The 18,275-nt window shown below is 49.9% G+C and overlaps 1 protein-coding gene across 2 annotated transcripts in view; it reads left to right on the plus strand.

The window, feature by feature from the left end:
- Positions 1–18,275, plus strand: part of SHQ1 (SHQ1, H/ACA ribonucleoprotein assembly factor) — a 69,938-nt gene that overhangs the window by 16,314 nt on the left and 35,349 nt on the right. For both annotated transcript variants that reach the window (XM_040408224.1, XM_040408226.1), the window contains exons 6-9: positions 2,528–2,640; positions 7,237–7,349; positions 10,984–11,138; positions 12,480–12,533. In XM_040408224.1, coding sequence (XP_040264158.1) covers positions 2,528–2,640; positions 7,237–7,349; positions 10,984–11,138; positions 12,480–12,533 — 435 coding nt within the window. The remainder of the gene's footprint in view (positions 1–2,527; positions 2,641–7,236; positions 7,350–10,983; positions 11,139–12,479; positions 12,534–18,275) is intronic.

Raw genomic sequence — 18,275 nt, forward strand, 5'->3', positions numbered from 1 at the left:
GGATCCGGAGGCGTACGGGGTGGACGCTCTGGTGTCTCCGTGGCAAGACTTCGCACTCCTCTGTCTTCCCACCCCTGCCTATACCCCCAAAGGTTTTTCGGAGGGTCGCGACAGAAGGAATCCAGACCATCCTCATCGCTCCCGATTGACCTCGCCGCGCCTGGTTCTCGGAGGTCACTCGGATGCTGGCGGACGTTCCATGGCCTCTTCCTCTCAGGGAGGACCTAATGTCTCAAGGACCTCTCTTCCACCAGAATTTACAACCACTTAGTTTAACGGTGTGGCTGTTGAGACCACCATCTTGAAGAAGAGGGGCTTCTCGGACTCTGTCGTGAAGACCATGATCAAAGCCAGGAAACCAGCTTCCTCCCGGATATACTATCGTACCTGGAAGGCCTTTCTTGCCTTTGTGAGAAGATAGGCGTTTTTCCCCTTCATTTCTCCGTTCCGGTGGTCCTCTCCTTTCTCCAGTTGGGTCTTGAGATGGGAATGTCCCTGAGCTTTCTGAAGGGTCAGGTCTCCGCTCTGGCCATTTTCTTTCAGTGCTCTCTGGCTCTGCTAGGTCCGGTGAGGACCTTCCTGCAGGGGGTGGCGCATTCGGTCCTCCGTATGTCCTTCCTCTGCCCCCCTGGGATCTGAACCTGGTTCTGTCTTCCCTCCAGGCGGCTCCTTTTGAGCCCCTGAGGAATATTTCCCTGAGCTTTCTCACCTGGAAGGTGGTCTTTTTGGTGGCCATCACCTCTATCAGGAGGGTATCGGAGCTGGCCGCCTTTTCCGTTAGAGAGCCCTTTTTGTCTTCCACAAGGACAAGGTGGTACTGCGCCCTGTCCCTTCCTTTTTGCCCAAGGTGGTTTCCGCCTTCCACCTTAATGAGGACATAGTCCTGCCATCCTTTTGCCCTGCTCCGGCAAACCCCAAGGAGCGCGCTCTCCATTCTCTGGATGTTGGCCGTGCTTTAGGGTGTACCTGTTGGTTACTGCCCCATTTCGCCGCTCGGACTCCCTTTTTGTGGTTCCCGAGGGGCCTCATAAGGGTCTGGCGGCCTCCAAGGTCACTGTGGCTCGGTGGATTCGGTCGACTATTGCCATGGCCTATCGGTCCCGGGGTAGGGTTCCCCCAGCGGGGGTTACCGCGCACTCCACCAGGGCGGTGGGGGCCTCCTGGGCTAGGCGCAATCGAGCCTCTATATCACAACTTTGTAAGGTGGCCACCTGGTCGTCCTTGCATACCTTTACAAAGTTCTACCAGCTGCACTCTTTGGCGTCGGCTGATGCTGCCCTAGGGCGCAAGGTATTGCAGGCTGTGGTTCCTGTTTAACCGTTGGACATTTTCCCTCTGGAGGTGCTGGTCTTCCCACCCCATGGACTGCTCTAGGACGTCCCATGGTCTGTGTCCCCCAATGGAATGGGTGAAAAAAAGGAGATTTTTTTTATGAAACTCGCCTGTAAAATCTTTTTCTAGTCTTTTCCATTGGGGGACACAGCTCCCACACATTCTTGTCTGTTGCAGGAGGGGTTGGTTCTATTCTAGTGGAACCTTATGGTTAACGGCCCGATGGCGGTGTTCCTTGGTTCTGCTTTTCTTTGTTAATATTTGGTTTCTGATCTCCTTCTCCTACTGCTTTTGCACGCACTGAGGTCCTCCTGTTGGAGCATGGGGGTATAGCCAGTGGAGGAGGAGCTGTTTTTTATTATTTGCATCTCCTCCTAGTTATGGCCTAAGCTATACCCATGGTCTGTGTCCCCCAATGGAAAACACGAGAAAAAGATTTTACAGGTGAGTTTCACAAAAAATCTCCTTATTTTGATTCAAATTTACCCCTGAAGTACAATATGTGACGAGAAAACAATCTCAGAATGGCCTGGATAAGTTAGTGTTTTAAAGTTATCACCACATAAAGTGACACTGGTCAGATTTGCAAAAATCAGTCTGGTCCTTAAGGTGAAAAATGGCCCGCTCCTTAAGGGGTTAAAAAATCTCCCCGAAATTGTAGAAGGATGTAGAGGTTGCTGGACGCCTCTGTCTATATACCCTGTTATGGCATACGGACATCATGAAGGGGGTTCACCAGCCCTTGGCCCCTTCTATTAGCCTAAGAAGAGAGCTTCAGCAAACTGCAACTATCACTCCATCCGATTCAGCATGGCCGTGTATTATATTTTGCCCATTCATTTGGATGGACGCCATGTAGTACCACTTTTTACCTGTAGTGGCCACTGCAGCTTCCACCATGCTGATCAAGTGAGCACCAGCGGGTCCCAGTTAGAGAAAGTGTTGTCCAGATGGGAAAACGCTTTTAACCCTGAACATGGCCGCCCCCTTACATACAGGTGACAGGTGTTGGTATGGTAAGTGGTCTGTGGTTACTGTCTGCCGTGTATAATCCTCACTATAATGGCCATTTTATATTCTGCAGGACTGAGCGGTCACACAGGAGACGTGTTCTCCTCTGTGTGTGGCTGCGTACGATTTTATTCAGCCTTTGTGTCGGGGCCCCCGGGTGACGCGCTGCTCTCTGCTTTTTCAGGAGGAACTGAACGATGTTATTGACTTAAGAGATCCAGACGTCACCCCGACCTCGGAGCGCACGCAGAGGCGTCTGGCAGCTGAAACCGCCAAGTTTGACCCCGATCATTACCTGTAAGTGCCTTTTAATGTCTGTGAAGCAGCACATTCCCCAGAAGGATTGACATCACTTTATGGCCGCCCCTGGATTTGATCCTCTGAGATCTGGCGTCTGACTTTTTTTTCTTTTTCTTTTTCCTTTTATTTTCTGTATATTATGCTTTTCCTCTACAACCTGAACATCTCATAATATTTTGAAAAGATGTCGCTTAGAGGTGTGCCAACCCCCTCGGCCCGGGTCTCTGGCTCTGCCCTCCCCCCTCGGCCCGGGTCTCTGGCTCTGCCCTCCCCCCTCGGCCCGGGTCTCTGGCTCTGCCCTCCCCCCTCGGCCCGGGTCTCTGGCTCTGCCCTCCCCCCTCGGCCCGGGTCTCTGGCTCTGCCCTCCCCCCTCGGCCCGGGTCTCTGGCTCTGCCCTCCCCCCTCGGCCCGGGTCTCTGGCTCTGCCCTCCCCCCTCGGCCCGGGTCTCTGGCTCTGCCCTCCCCCCTCGGCCCGGGTCTCTGGCTCTGCCCTCCCCCCTCGGCCCGGGTCTCTGGCTCTGCCCTCCCCCCTCGGCCCGGGTCTCTGGCTCTGCCCTCCCCCCTCGGCCATTGAAGTCTCTGAGTCCGTGAAGACCGCTGACGCAATATGAATGGCATCTGTGTTCTGTCAGTGATTTTTTTCACGGACCATTGGTAGGAGATGCTCTGGAAACTAATGTTCAGCCTAGCAGGATACGTGGAGTGCGGAGGACTCGTGGACCAAACAAATGAATTCATGCACATCTTCACAGATGAACCACTGAACATCTTTCCGCCATGCACGTACACATTCATTAGTTGCTCGTTTGCCCTGCTTCGTTCGCTTGCTCGTCTACTTCCAGTCTCTTCCCCGTTTTCCTCCATGCACGTACACATTCATTAGTTGCTCGTTTGCCCTGCTTCGTTCGCTTGCTCGTCTACTTCCAGTCTCTTCCCCGTTTTTCTCCATGCACGTACACATTCATTCTCCTGCCGTCTCCTCCTCCAGTGTCAGTGAGCGCTGCTCCTTCCTGTACGTTGCGTGCGCTGCAGCTGTTGTTTTTGCTGTCGCCCGTCTTTCATCTCCCTGATCCCCATCCTTCCTCTGCCCTTGGTGTCTCTATGGCTACAGCACCTCCGTCCTATCATCTGGAGCCTGAAAACGGTGCTCCTCTAAGCCGTGCCTGCCATCCGACGCCTCGGAGGGATCGCTGTCCATCCATGACTTACTGGGCTCCGTCCCAGCAGAGCGATCCTGCGCGGTTCAGCCTAATCTGCTTGATGAACACCAGAGGAATTCTCTGCAGTTGCCGCTGACATCATTCATTCATCCGTCCGTCCGCCGGAGCCAACTGGCTGCTCTCCTAGTGCTGCTTGTTTTTCTATTTTTATTGCCATGATGCTTTTCTCTTAAAGGGGCGATTTAAAGGAGCCCTGCCCTGACACCAGAGGCAATACAGCGAACTTGGCCTATTACTCTGCTATAACAATTACATAAATAATAGTCTGCTCTCCTTAAAGTGACACGCCACCAATTGCATCGCTGTATTGGGGATTTGCCCTACTACCTATTCCCTTCTATGTTGTTTTTATCTGAACCACCATCCTTTCAGATTCAAGAAAATGGAGCAAAAAGGGCTGCAAATCTCCTCCAGGCCTAAGGCCAAGGACCACATTGTTTGCGAATGTGGCACGTGACTGTGGCAACCATTCGCTGCGCGTCGCAATTTCGTTTCTAGTGATGTCACGTCCTGCCCATACAGATAGAGACTCCAATATTGACATCACATTATGAACCCTTTAATAGCAAAGCCTCGGGCCTCATGCACACGACCGCATTTTGCATCTGTGTTCAATCCACATTTTTTGTGGATGGCACACGGATCCATTCATTTTCACAAGAAAAAAAACGGACAGCACATAGATGTCATGGCTGTGTGCTGTCCACATCCGTGTGCCCGTTCTGCAACTGATAGAACATGTCCTGTTCTTGTCCGTATTGTGGACGAGTAGTAATTTTTTTGTAATGGGACTGAGAAAAATGTGGAAGTGTCTATATTTTGCAAATCCGTGCCTTGAGGACCGCAGTGCAGACATGCTCGTGTGCATAAGGCCTCACTCTGCTCCTGTTTTTGACGTAGTCCAGGGTCTCAAGATTCTGACCTTTTTGGATTCTGCCCCGTGATCGAGCCCCCATAGAGGTTGTGTGTAATTATGATCTGTTTTATCTTGAAAGAGCCCCCCCTCTTGTCTGTAGACCGTGTCTGGTATTGCAGCTCAGCTCCATTTACTTGAATACCGCAATGCCAAAGGCAGCCTGCGGGTTAGACCTCGTTCATGTCTCCGTCAAGCAGATCCGGCAGCACGCAAGGTTTTTAGCGGACGGATCACCGCCAGACCCTTTATTACAGTCGATGAGGATCCGGCAGTGAACTAGAGAATCCACGATCCGGCGAAATCCGACTGGCTGTTCTCTTCCGGAACAGCCTGCCAGATCTGCTTGATGGAGATGTGAACGAGGCCTAAGAGTGGCGCTGTTTCTCCGGAGATCGGAATCTCTTCCAGCGTTTTCGTCTGAGCATTTCTTTCTTGGTTCATTCAAGAAGCAAATAATTCGGATTCCCTGCCAATCTGAACTCTGTTGAATCGATTCTCCCGTCCTGCCACTAATTCCGAATTCCCAGTCGTCGGCTTCTCGTTCCAGAACTCGCTGTCAGTCATTTATTTTTATTTTTTTTATAGTTTTCTCGAGCAACAGGCAGCGGCAAGATTTCTGAGCGCTTGAGAGTACGCCTGGTGTCAGGTAGCACTACTAATGCTGTTCTCCACCTGGGAGAGCGCTCGCGGTAATGGAGGCGGTGGACTTATTGCAGAGACAGAGAGCAATTCACCATTCGCTTCTTTCCGGCTCCACACTTAACTACTTTAACTCTTTCTGTCCTGCCGCTGGCATTCTAGCCCGTGTTCCTGCTCGGTTCTGGGCGCTTAAAGAGGTATTTTCGTCTCGGAATATACCCATGGGTGCGCGTCCCACCTCTGGCACCCACTCCTATCTCTGGAACGGAGCTCCATCTTACATCGCCAGTAGTAAAGAGTGTATTCCTCTCCATTCACCTCCTGGACTTCTGGAAATAGCCGAGTAAGCACGCTTGACCACTTTCAGAGGTTAATGGAGAGAGCCCACACATGCGCAGTCATCTCTCCATTCTGGGCAACACGCGACGCGTCCCATGATGGACATAGCGGATATACGTTTCTGATCAGTGCGGTTTAGGCTACTTCCATCATAATAATGCAGCCGCCTGCACCTGTTCTGAACGGATCCGGTTGTATTATCTTTAAAATAGCAATGACTGATCGGTCATTAAGACCATTGAAAGTCAATGGGGGAACAGATCCATTTTCTATTGTGTCTGAGAAAACGGTTCCGTCCCCATTGACTTACATTGTGGGTCATGCCGGATCCGTCTTGCTCCGCATCCCATCGCTTGCAGCGTTGTTCTGTCCACGATAGGGATGCAACCAAACGTAACAGAATGCATTCTGGTGCACTCCGTCTCGGTCAGTTCAGTTTTATCCCCGTTGACAATGAATGGGGAAAAAAACGGAAGCGTTTTCCCCCACTATTGAGATCCTGTGATGGGTCTCAATAGCGGAAAGGGAAAGCGCAGATGTGAAAGTAGCCTTAGACTACTTTCACACTAGCGGCATCCTTCTCCGGCAGGCTGGTCCGGTGGGTAAACAGCCTGCCGGATCGGTGCTGCCGCTAGTGCATGCTTACCGCCTGAGGTCCGCTCTGGCCCCGTTGACTATAAAGGGGGCGGGCCGGAGTTTAGTATTTTTTTTTAATTTTTTTTAGCCTGCCTCTCGGAGAAGGCTGCCGCTAGTGTGAAAGTAGCCTAAGATTGCTTGCACCGATCATGAAAATGGGGGTCCTGTGTCACCTGGTTATGCACGTGCGCGCCATTCATTTTTCATGGAAACGTAGGAGACGGAGAATACAATGCTTGCCTTTTTTTGTTAGCCCTATAGACATTGAGTGGAGCAGCGGCGCTCCTGCTCAACAGCTGCTCCACCCAAACTACTTCTCACTGCGGTCGTAGAGTGAGAAGGAAGAAGGGGCTCGGGGCCACCGTTATAGTGATTGACACGCTCCCAGTGGCGATTGTCTTCCACTTTTCCATACACATGACTATGATGAGAAGCATAGCTGCTCATGTCTTTGAAGGGGTTGTCCTCAGGATAGTTCATCAAGATCAGATCGGCTGGGGCTGACACCTAGCACCCCGGCAGATCTGCGGTTTGTACTAGCGCTGCCTTCTCTTCTCCGTTTACTTGCTCACCGTCGCAACTGTAGTGGCAAGCATTGTAATTACAACTATGGCGTCCCCGTTTACTTTTATGGGGCGGCTTCATCCTAGTCACTAGATTTGCGGGGGTGCTGGGAGTCATCCTTCCCTCCGATCTTATATTGATGACCTATCCAGAGAATAGATCATCAATAGAAAAAAATCGGACAACCCCTTTAAGGTGGGCAGTAATTATTGTGCGTAGACTGTTTCCTGCCTGCTGACTGTTTCTGCCTGACTCACTTATTCCACGTTTCTTCCCCAGAGCGGATCTCTTTGAGGACAATGCCATTCAACATTTGCTGAAGTACAAGCCGTGGTGGGTGGAGGTCCAGAAGGGAGCAAGCGGCGCATCGCCTGACAGTCAGGACTCCAGAGGTGAGACCATCTGCCCTTTATGGGAGACGTTTTCATTGAACAACAACCGTGTTCTCTTCAGGACGTTTCGTGATCTCGGAACAGACCGCACGGAACATGGATTTCTCAGAGCAGTTGCTCCTTGATAAAAATGACTGATTTAAGCCAACAGGAGAAGAGCCATGGTGTTGTAATCGCTGGAAAAGCACGCCATTTGTAAGGCTCATCGTAGACCTTTTTTTTTCTCGGAGGACAACTCCCAATTTCCAGTGGGATCTGCCGAGAATCAATGTCTCGGAGGACTTGCGGATGGCACACTTATGCCAGAGGAAACAGGCTGGATTTCAACCTGATCCATTCTATTGTTTCCCTGAGATAAGCGGCGCCACTGTATCAGGCAGCTGTGTATATATATCTTCCCCGAAGCCCTTTGGAGCAAGCGAGTTGGTGGTCTGTGCTAGGAGCTCTCTTGAGAGGGTTTCAAAACTGCAGGAAAACCACCATTACAACAGGTAGTGTCACCCAGCTTTCCCGGAGTCCTGAACAGCATACATGCACAGTTTGGCGGTGTGACACAGTGAGAGGTTTTGTCTGGGAAAACAGGTATTTTCCTCCCAGCATGTGCTGCTGGGCTGATTTACAGCCAGGTGAGGACAAATACAGGACCGGATTTCAAGTGCCGGACCGGGTTTTGTCAGCACCTGGCTGTCCTTAAATAGGCAGCTGGGCTTAGAAGCCAGGTCTCTGTGTTGGGATCTGGGAGCCTTGTGTCTGGATGAAGGCTTGCTACCTGTTTGGCGTGAAAACAGGTTGGTGCTGCTATGGTCAAGGACTCTTTGAGGCAGAATTGCCGCATGGTGTGAATTATCACCAACACCGCAAGGTGACTTTTTGCTTGTTTTGTCACTTGCCTAAAGTGTGAATAAAACACTGAACTGTTTGATCCAAAGAACTTGTTGTTGCCTCTATACTGCGTCCGCTAATCCTGTCTACCAGAGTGAAACCCCACAATTGGTTGAGGATGCGGGCAAGAGCAGTGAGGCTGACGTGAATGCCGATATTTTTGGTTTCTGCATTTTTCAGTCACGGTTGTATGTCGTACATTAAACCAGCTGTATCACAACCAGTGCCCCACGACAAAATGGAGGCTGTTGTGAAGGCTCTCATGGAGGCTAATCTGCAGCAGCGAGAGACAAACCTGCAGCAACGCGAGGCTAATAAGCAGCAGCAGGAGACTAACCAGTTGCTGCTACAACATGTGATGGCTTTGCAGACAGCAGGAGCAACCCCGAGCGTCCATGATGCCTGGAAAGCAGTCCGTACCGCGATTCCTAAGATTACCCCCGCAGAAAGTGGCCATCAGGGAAAAGCTACCCAGTGGGCTGAGGTCGTCGCTCCGTTCCTGGCATACGATTCCCAACGGGTGCATTTCAACTTGCCGGACGCTCAAGCGGCCGACTACCAAAAAGTCAATGGTGAGATTCTGGCAAGACTGGGGGTGAATGTGTTGGTCTGGGCCCAGCGGGTGCATCAGTGGGGGTTCAACCCGGCTGAGCCTGCAAGACCCCAGTATTATAACTTACTGCACCTCTTGCAAAAATGGCTACAGCCTGATGTGCTGAGTCCCACTGCTATGCTGGATCGTATGTTAGCCGATATTTTCTGGAGGGCTTTGCCATACCCTCTCCAGCACTGGATCAGTCGGGTGTCTCCTGGCAATGCCCTTGAGATGGTGGACCTGGTGGAACGCTATGAAGCTACCAGGAATCTAAAGGAGGATTCTGTCGGGAGGGGGGTCGGCAAACCCCGCAAATCTCCACCCCAGGCCCGGAGATTTGAGCTGATAAAACCCGCCTGGGATGTACTCACGGCGGACCTGGCTCTGATAGTCTGCTGGCGGTGTCAGGAGCCTGGCCATTTAAGGACTGACTGTCCCCATCGGGTTGAGCCCATGGACACTAACTATGGCTACCGTCAGTCGCCTAATGCCAGGAGGCTTTGTGCAACAGGTGCCCCAGAGTCTCTAGATCATTTGTATCAGGTGGAAGTGGTAGACACCCTCGCCTCCTCTTGGACGTGGCCAAAGAGACGTGGGAACAACAACCCACTCAACATAAAAGTGTCATTGAGTTCGTTACCCAGATGAAAGATCGGATAGAGCCAGTGTTCATCGAGAGGTTAGGACAAGCCCGATATTTGTCTGTTTAGGACTTCACGAAAGAGTACTGGCATGTGCCCTTAACGGAGGCTGCCAAAGAGAAAACTGCCTTCATCACGCCTGAGGGGCTGTGTCAATATAAGGTCTTACCCTTTGGTCTGCATGGCGCCCCCGCCACTTTTCAGCGACTAATGGACATCGTGCTTTGTCCACATCATCGGTACGCTTCGGCTTACCTGGACGATATCGTAATCCACAGTACCGACTGGGAAAGTCATCTACCCAAAGTGCAGGCTGTAGTGGACTCCCTTAGGAAGGCTGGACTGACCGCTAACCCAAAGAAATGCCCGATAGAGTTAGAAGAGACTAAGTACCTGGGGTATGTCATTGTGCGCGGAGCCATCAAACCCCAAGTGAACAAAATAGAGGTGATCTGGAATTGGCCCGACCTGTCACCACTAGGCAAATAGTCATTCCTGGGAATGGTGGCCTATTACATGAGGTTTGTTCCCCATTTTGCTACTCTAGCCGCGCCCTTGACAGGACTCTTGAAGGGACGCAAGTCAATGATGGTTCGCTGGGATGATCGGACGGAAGAGGCATTTTCCGCGTTGAAGTCAGTCCTGTGCGGGTCACTGGTTTAGGTGACGCCCGACTTCAAGAGGGAGTTTATAGTACAGACCGATGCCTCCGAAGTAGGCCTCGGTGCTGTACTGTCTCAGGAAGTCCATGGGGAGGAGCATCCTGTTGTCTTCCTCAGCGGTAAGCTCACCCCAGCCAAGACCCGCTATAGTATAGTGGAGAGAGAGAGAGTGCCTGGCCATCAAGTGGGCGCTAGAATCTCTCCGCTATTGAAGGGTGGGGGGTGGGGGGTGTATGTGAGACAGTGAGAGGTTTGGTCTGGGAAAAACAGGTATTTTCCACCCAGCATGTGCTGCTGGGCTGATTTATAGCCAGGTGAGGTCAAATACCAGGCCAGATTTTAAGTGCCGGTCCGGGTTTTGGCAGCACCTGGCTGTCCTTAAATAGGCAGCTGGGCTCAGAAGCCAGGTCTCTGTGTTGGGATCTGGGAGCCTTGTGTCAGGATGAAGGCTTGCTACCTGTTTGGCGTGAAAACAGGTTGGTGCTGCTATGGTGTGAATTACCACCAACACCGCAAGGTGACTTTTTACTTGTTTTGTCACTTGCCTAAAGTGTGAATAAAACACTGAACTGTTTGATCCAAAGAACTTGTTGTTGCCTCTATACTGCGTCCGCTAATCCTGTCTACCAGAGCGAGTCCCCACAGCGGTCATACATACCTTTTTCTTTCATGTTGCTGTGTAGCTAGGCCGATGCACTCGTCAGCACTCTAGGAAAGCTGGGTGACCACTCTTGCAGATGTAGAAATGGTGACCCTGTTGGTGTCAAACAGCTTTCCCAGATACAGATGTAATAGAATTTGTAGCGATGACACGGGACCAGGTTCTAATTTTTAACCCCCCCTCCCCCTTCTAGTAAAATTTACAGAAAAGGAGAAGGAACAGCTGAGAAAATTCACGAACAAGTCGTATTTGCTGGAGAAGAAAAGCGAGCAGGCGGTGTACCTGAGCCTGATCGATCTGCTGCTGGCTTACTGCTACGAGGTCCGCGTTACTGAAGGAGAGAGAAATGTGAGTGGGTTTCTTTCCCTCCCCTCTCGCTCTGGCTCAGTCTTCTGTCTGGAGAATACTCCTGCCAAGAGGATTCTGCTGTAATAGTCTTCTATTGTGCGCCTCACGCCTCCCCTCCTGACAGGCGAGGCGCGCAGACAACGAGCGAGGAATAATCTGACAGGTGAAAAATGAGTCCCACTCCTTCAGAGGATAAGGCTGAAGGCTGCTGTTAGAAGTATTTTGCAGTAGATTTACCAGATAGCGAGGAGCGCTCCCTGCCCATTCTGACTTCACCACCTGCCTCCTGAATTGCCTGGCGGCACGTAACTGAAAAATATATCCTAGCAAAGCTGTGGGGTGTGTGTATACCATATATTGATGCCGTATAACGGCGCTGTACATCATGTCCTGGCTGCAGCGAAGACTGTTTTTGCAGGATAAGGTTAAAGAAATCCACATTTTGCTTAGTAGTTTATAGTTTACTCATTCAGACTATCTCCATCAGTCCAAAAATGTAGGTATAATATACATAAATTACATATCCTGTATTCATCCTGAGTTATATCCTGTATTATACTCCAGAGCTGAACTCACTATTCTGCAGGTGGAGTCACTGTGTACATACATTACTTATCCTGTACTGATCCTGAGTTACATCCTGTATTATACTCCAGAGCTGCACTCACTATTCTGCTGGGGCAGTCACTGTGTACATACATTACATTACTAATCCTGTACTGATCCTGAGTTACATCCTGTATTATACTCCAGAGCTGCACTCACTATTCTGCTGGGGCAGTCACTGTGTACATACATTACATTACTTATCCTGCACTGATCCTGAGTTACATCCTGTATTATACTCCAGAGCTGCACTCACTATTCTGCTGGTGCAGTCACTGTGTACATACATTACATTACTTATCCTGTACTGATCCTGAGTTGCATCCTGAATAGTGAGTGCAGCTCTGGAGTATAACACAGGATGTAACTCAGGATCAGTACAGGATAAGTAATGTATGTACACAGTGACTGCACCAGCAGAATAGTGAGTGCAGCTCTGGAGTATAATACAGGATCACTGATAATGTGTTTGTGACCTATTGATTTGTCTATATGTAACTGATGCTCAGATAAGCATATGCATAAACTAGCAAGTCCCTAATAGTCAGCTGCTAGCTCTGAAAGCTTTCTGATAAACACATACAAGGGGTTAATTAAACATTCCCCTCACCATAGCTGTCTTCAGTACTCCACCACTAAGGGAGGGCAAGCTGAGGTAATATTACATTAGGGAATTGTTGGTTAAGCATTTTCCTTCTAATGCATTTACCTCCTTTACCGGTTTCTATGATGTAGGTTGAGTCGGCATGGAACATAAGGAAGTTGAGTGGGACCCTGAGCTGGTTTGAGGTGAGTAAATGCTTCAGACGAGACTTCGACATCAGTTGTGCAATCCTTGATGCGTCTGTTGCGTGAATCGTGCTGCAAAGGTTTTCATTCTCCCGCACACATATAAAAATAGGAGCGCCGCTGTCATAAGTGGCGTCTTCTCATGAACAATACAATTCAGTGTATTCCCATGGATGAGTCTGTACCCTGTGTAACGCGCCGGACGCAGGATAGACGTACGTATAATAAATCCCGGGGGCAGGGATTGGCGCAGAGGGTTGTAGTATTGAATGTAAAGGTAATTCATTGTACTTTGACCTCTTCGGCAGTAGCACTTCTTGCCTGATGGGTATTTGGCCCTCTCTGGCAAATCGGAAGATGCCACTTACTGCCCACTGTATGCCATCGTTGTGGTGTTCCTACCTCTGTCTTACAATCAGCCAGGCACACGGGGCGCTGTTAACGGGGTTGTGGCAAACCCAGCCACTGTATATTGTCATTCCTGTATGTACGATGTTATTGCATATGTGTATGCCACTTTAAAGAACCAATTCATGCAATTGGATGTTGTTATGTGAGGGCACCCAGATAGCTAATTGTATTGTATTTGTGTATTCTGAGCGGCATTCACCTAATGATATGCCCTCAGACTTGAGCTATCTGGGATATGTTAATGTCTGTGTTTGCTGGGAGGGTGTGACATTGTGTGTTTGGGTGGGGATTCCTGTCCTGTTGTCTCTCTGTGTGTATTGGCGATGTCCTTTGTCCTGAGAGATAATTGAATTACTTCTCGGTTGTCTCCAGGACAGAGGATATTGTGTATTCGTCTGTCTGTGATGATTGCATCAACCCAGTGTGAGGTAATTCTATCACGGACAGAGGGGAGGATTTTGTGTGGGAGTGTCTGAGTGTATTGTACGTGGTTATTGGCTGTTTTTACAAAACCCTGGGGTGGTAGCTTTGTTGGAAGATGTGTATAAAATGCTTGTGTGTTAAAATAAAGAGAGTTCCTGCCTTACACTCAACATAGAGCCTCGTCTCATGTGTATGGGGATTGCTATACGCTGTATACTCCCCTGGCTATAACTCCTAGCTCTTGTAAGAGCTTGCTCCTGGTTCCTGTCTCTGGATTTAGGAGAGCTTCACCCACTGGAGCCTTGTCATAGGTCCAGGGTGGGTAGGAGACGACGAGACCTCCACCAAGCTTCGGCGGTTTGTGGGGTCTGCAGTGCTGACGGGGTCAAGTGGAGTGCTTGGAGTCCTCTGGAAGCACTACCGACGGAGTTACCCGGTCGGGGTGCTAGGCGTTCCGTTACAGTTCTTGGGAGGGAAGGATTGTATGCTGTGCCGGCCTATTTGGATCATTGCCTGCTTTTCCTGTCTACCAGCGGAGACCATGTGGATCGTGCTACCCCTCCGCTACAGGGGTTGTACAGGATTAGGCTACTTTCACACTAGCGTTTTCAATTCCTCTAGTGGGATCCGCCATAGGATCTCAATAGCGGAAGAAAACACTTCAGTTTTGTCCCCATTCATTGTCAACGGGGACAGAACTGAACGAAACGGAACGCACCAAAATGCATTCCGTTCCGTTTGGTTGCGTCCCCATCGCAGACAGAAAAAATGCTGCAAGCAGCGTTTTTCTGTCCGCGATGTGGTGCGGAGCAAGACGGATCCGTTCTGACACGCAATGTTAGTCAATTGGGACGGATCCGTTAAAATTTAATGTTGATAAGTGCAAGATGATGCACCTGGGGCGTAAAAACCCAAGAGCAGAATATAAAGTCAGTGATACAGTCCTAACCTCAGTATCTGAGGAAAGGGATTTAGGGGTCATTATTTCGGAAGACTTAAAGGTAGGCAGACAATGTCATAGAGCAGCAGGAGATGCTAGCAGAATGCTGGGGTGTATAGGGAGAGGCATTACCAGTAGACAGAGGGAGGCGCTCATGCGAAAAAGATTAAAGGACCTTAACATGTATAGCTTGGAAGTAGGGGTGGGCGATATGGCCTAAAATCTATATTGCAATATAATTTTAAGCATGTGCGATATATATTGCGATATATTGTTTTCTATATTGGGGGGTGGGGTTTAAACTTTTTTTTTTTTTACTTTTTATTTAATAACTATTAGCCTCCTTAAGGGCTAGAAACCTTGTCATATTCACCCTAATAGAGCTCTATTAGGGTGAATAGGACTTTACACTCTCCCTGCTGCCCTGTGCTTTGTGCACACAACAGCAGGGAGCTGACAATGGCAGCCAGCCTCTGATCTGCCCCCCCCCAGCCTCTGATCTGCCCCCCCCAGCCTCTGATCTGCCCCCCAGCCTCTGATCCGTCCCCTCTGGTAACTCAAACCCACCCCCCTCCCTCCCCAGTATTAATTATTGGTGGCAGTGGCCACAGGGTCCCCCCCCATCATTGGTGGCAGTGGCCACAGGGTCCCCCCCCCCCCATCATTGGTGGCAGTGGGCAGTTCCGATCGGAGTCCCAGCAGTGTAATGCTGGGGCTCCGATCGGTTACCATGGCAGCCAGGACGCTACTGAAGTCCTGGCTGCGATGGTATGTTAGTGAGTAGCATTATACTCACGTGCGCCGTGGCCACCGGTTGCTCCTTCTGTCTGTGCGGCTCATTGCTAATGCTTATAGCATTAAAAATGTGCCGCACAGACCTATGAGAAGAAGGAGCGACCGGTGGCCACGGCGAACGTGAGTATAATGCTGCTCACTAACATACCATGGCAGCCAGGACTTCAGTAGTGTGACTCCTGGCTGCCATGGTAACCGATCGGAGCCCCAGCATTACACTGCTGGGACTCTGATCGGAACTGCCCACTGCCACCAATGATGGGGGGGGGGACCCTGTGGGATATGGCCGGCACAATTATTGGTGGTGCAGTGGCCACAGCCCCCCCCCTCCTCCTCCTACTCTGTCCTCATTGGTGTTCAGCGGCAGCCGCGCACAGTGGGGAGGGAGGGACTCCCTCCACTGTGCCGGCCGGCTCAGGAGAAAATGGTGCGCGCAGAGACGCGATCATATCGCGGTTTGGCGATATGGCGAAAATCCATATCGTGGCCCAAATTTATATCGCATATCGCCTATACCGCCCACCCCTACTTGGAAGAAAGACTAGACAGAGGGGATATGATAGAAACTGCTAAATACATAAAGGGAATCAACAAGGTAAAAGAGGAGAGAATATTTAAAAGAAGAAAAACTGCTACAAGAGGACATAGTTTTAAATTAGAGGGGCAAAGGTTTAAAAGTAATATCAGGAAGTATTACTTTACTGAGAGAGTAGTGGATGCATGGAATAGCCTTCCTGCAGAAGTGGTAGCTGCAAATACAGTGAAGGAGTTTAAGCATGCATGGGATAGGCATAAGGCCGTCCTTCATATAAGATAGGGCCAGGGGCTATTCATAGTATTCAGTATATTGGGCAGACTAGATGGGCCAAATGGTTCTTATCTGCCGACACATTGTATGTTTCCCTCCCACCTCCACCCTCCGGGGTTCTTCCTGTCCCTACAGGGGATAGACGCAGAGAGGTTCCCTGCCCTAGGGTTGAAGAGATTCTACAAGAACTTTTAGGGCCTAAGGCTGGGACTAGGATCGGGGGGGGGGGGGGGGGGGGTGTCCGGCCTCTCCTTCCAGGTCTCGAATAGCCTTGCTAACACCTCTCGGGGTAGAGGTCCCTTAGCAGCCCGGGACCCAACTGGTGGAGTCCGAGCCTATAGGTGGCCGTGCCAGTACTTCTTACGTGGAGGTTCCCTGGCTTGTTCCTAACCCTGATGAAGTGGGTAATGCAGCTGCTGGTTACCTCACTATGGACGGCTATGGGTTCATGGAGCTTAGATCCACTGGTCCTTAATGGAGTTCAGCAGGATCGCGCCTCAGTGCGTCTGAAACAGTCAGCAGCTGGATGGGGCCTTGTCTCCTCTCCTTACCAATGCTCCGTATGCAAGTGTTGGCAGAAGCTGCATGACCTTATTGGTGCTTGCTTTGGCAGCACATACTCCAAGATTGGTAAGTAAACCATGCATGTGTTTAACCAGCTGGATTGCCTCAACAGTTCTTTAATTGAGAATCTGTGTGTGGATCTAAATGGGTACTCAGGCAATAGTAGCATCACCTGTATCTGCGCCGGGTGTGCCGCCTCACGGCCTCTGCGCCGGGCGTGCCGCCGCCCCGCTGACACATGCCTGTGGCCTGTTTCTGGTTCTGCAGTTCATACTTTTCTTATTTTTTCTGTGAATACTAGCTGCAGTACCGGATATAGACTCTAGAAAAGAGTGGTGCTGTTTCTGGGGGAAGAAGAACCTGTTTTCTAATCCTGGTTACCGCCTTTGTTTTCCACCATATTAGACTCTGTAAAGACTGTTAGTGATGGGTTAATGTGACAAATGTACAATTTTGGCATCCAGGGTCTCAAGCTGCTCGAGTTAATTCCAGCAATAATAATATCGTGTTTCGGCAATAGGAAAGACGCGTGACCGCCGGCGCTGCATCTTCTGGCTGAAGAAATATCAACATGTCTGTGCCGGATCCAGTCCTGTTCTGTGCTTTACTTGGCAATAGAAATTGTTGATGCAAAAACCTAACGTTCCCAAGTCCTGCAAGATTTCATCCAGAGAACATATGAGTGTCAGCTCTGGAGCCTGGGAAGCTGTGCCGCGACCACTATGACCACCATGACGGCTTCCACAGGGGGCCGCACACAGCTTTACTGATCTCTGCCTGCCTATTTGTGTACCAGTGGGGGGTGATTAAACATGTCTGGAAAAGCTGGGTGAATCTGTGAGAGCAGCAGCAGCTAGAATGGTCTCCCAGCTTCTCCACTAATACATTTTCGGCTCCATCTCTCCCTCTTAGGCCGGGTTCCCATCATGTTTTTTTTTCCATCCGTTTAACATATACAAAAATGTATGTTAACGGATGTCTCCGACGGATGACCTACAGTGGCATCCGTTCACCATAGAATTCCGTTGTAAAAAAAACGAAAAAGTTAACGTATACGTTTTTTTTTACCGGACTCTGCAGGATAGAAAACCGTGGTCTGCTACACTTTTGCATCCAACATATATGGCAAAAAACATAATGTGAACCCATCCTATGGGCCCATTTACACAACTGTATTTTTCTGTCCGCATCTGTTCCGCAATTATGCGGATGGGATGCGGACCCGTTCATTTCAATGGGGCTGCAAAAGACGCGGACATCACTCCGTGGCGGCGGCCCCGCAAAAAAGATAGAACACGCCCGGTCCTTGTCCATTTTTGCAGACAAGAATAGGCATTTCTATCATAGGGAAGGACGCACATGGCCAGTATCTGTGTTTTGCGTAGTCCACAAAAACTGATACGGTCTTGTGAATAGGCCCTTATACTGACTGTAGGGTAGGAAGAAGAGGCAGAAGGCGATGGCACACGACGGCAGCGTCAGTTCTAACCTGACTGCGGAGCTACCGTTCTTTATAAGACCTGTACACACAGAACGGTGTTCAGTTAACAGTACACATATTATTTAACCCCTCGGTCACCAGCCTGTCCTGTTTCGGGCTTTAGTGATCAAGCAATTTTTTATATTTTCATCCTGGCCTTCCAAGAACTATAACTTTTTTTTTTTTTTGTTCGGTCGATATAGCCGTATTTTTTTTGTGTGTTGTGTTTTTTTTTGTGGAACAAGTTGTAGTTTTTAATGGCACCACTTTGGGGTACACATAACTTACTGATTAACTTTTATTAGCTCTGAAGTGGGAAGA

The sequence above is a fragment of the Bufo bufo genome, chromosome 9 (assembly GCF_905171765.1).
Source record: "Bufo bufo chromosome 9, aBufBuf1.1, whole genome shotgun sequence".
Taxonomy (NCBI): Eukaryota; Metazoa; Chordata; class Amphibia; order Anura; family Bufonidae; genus Bufo; species Bufo bufo.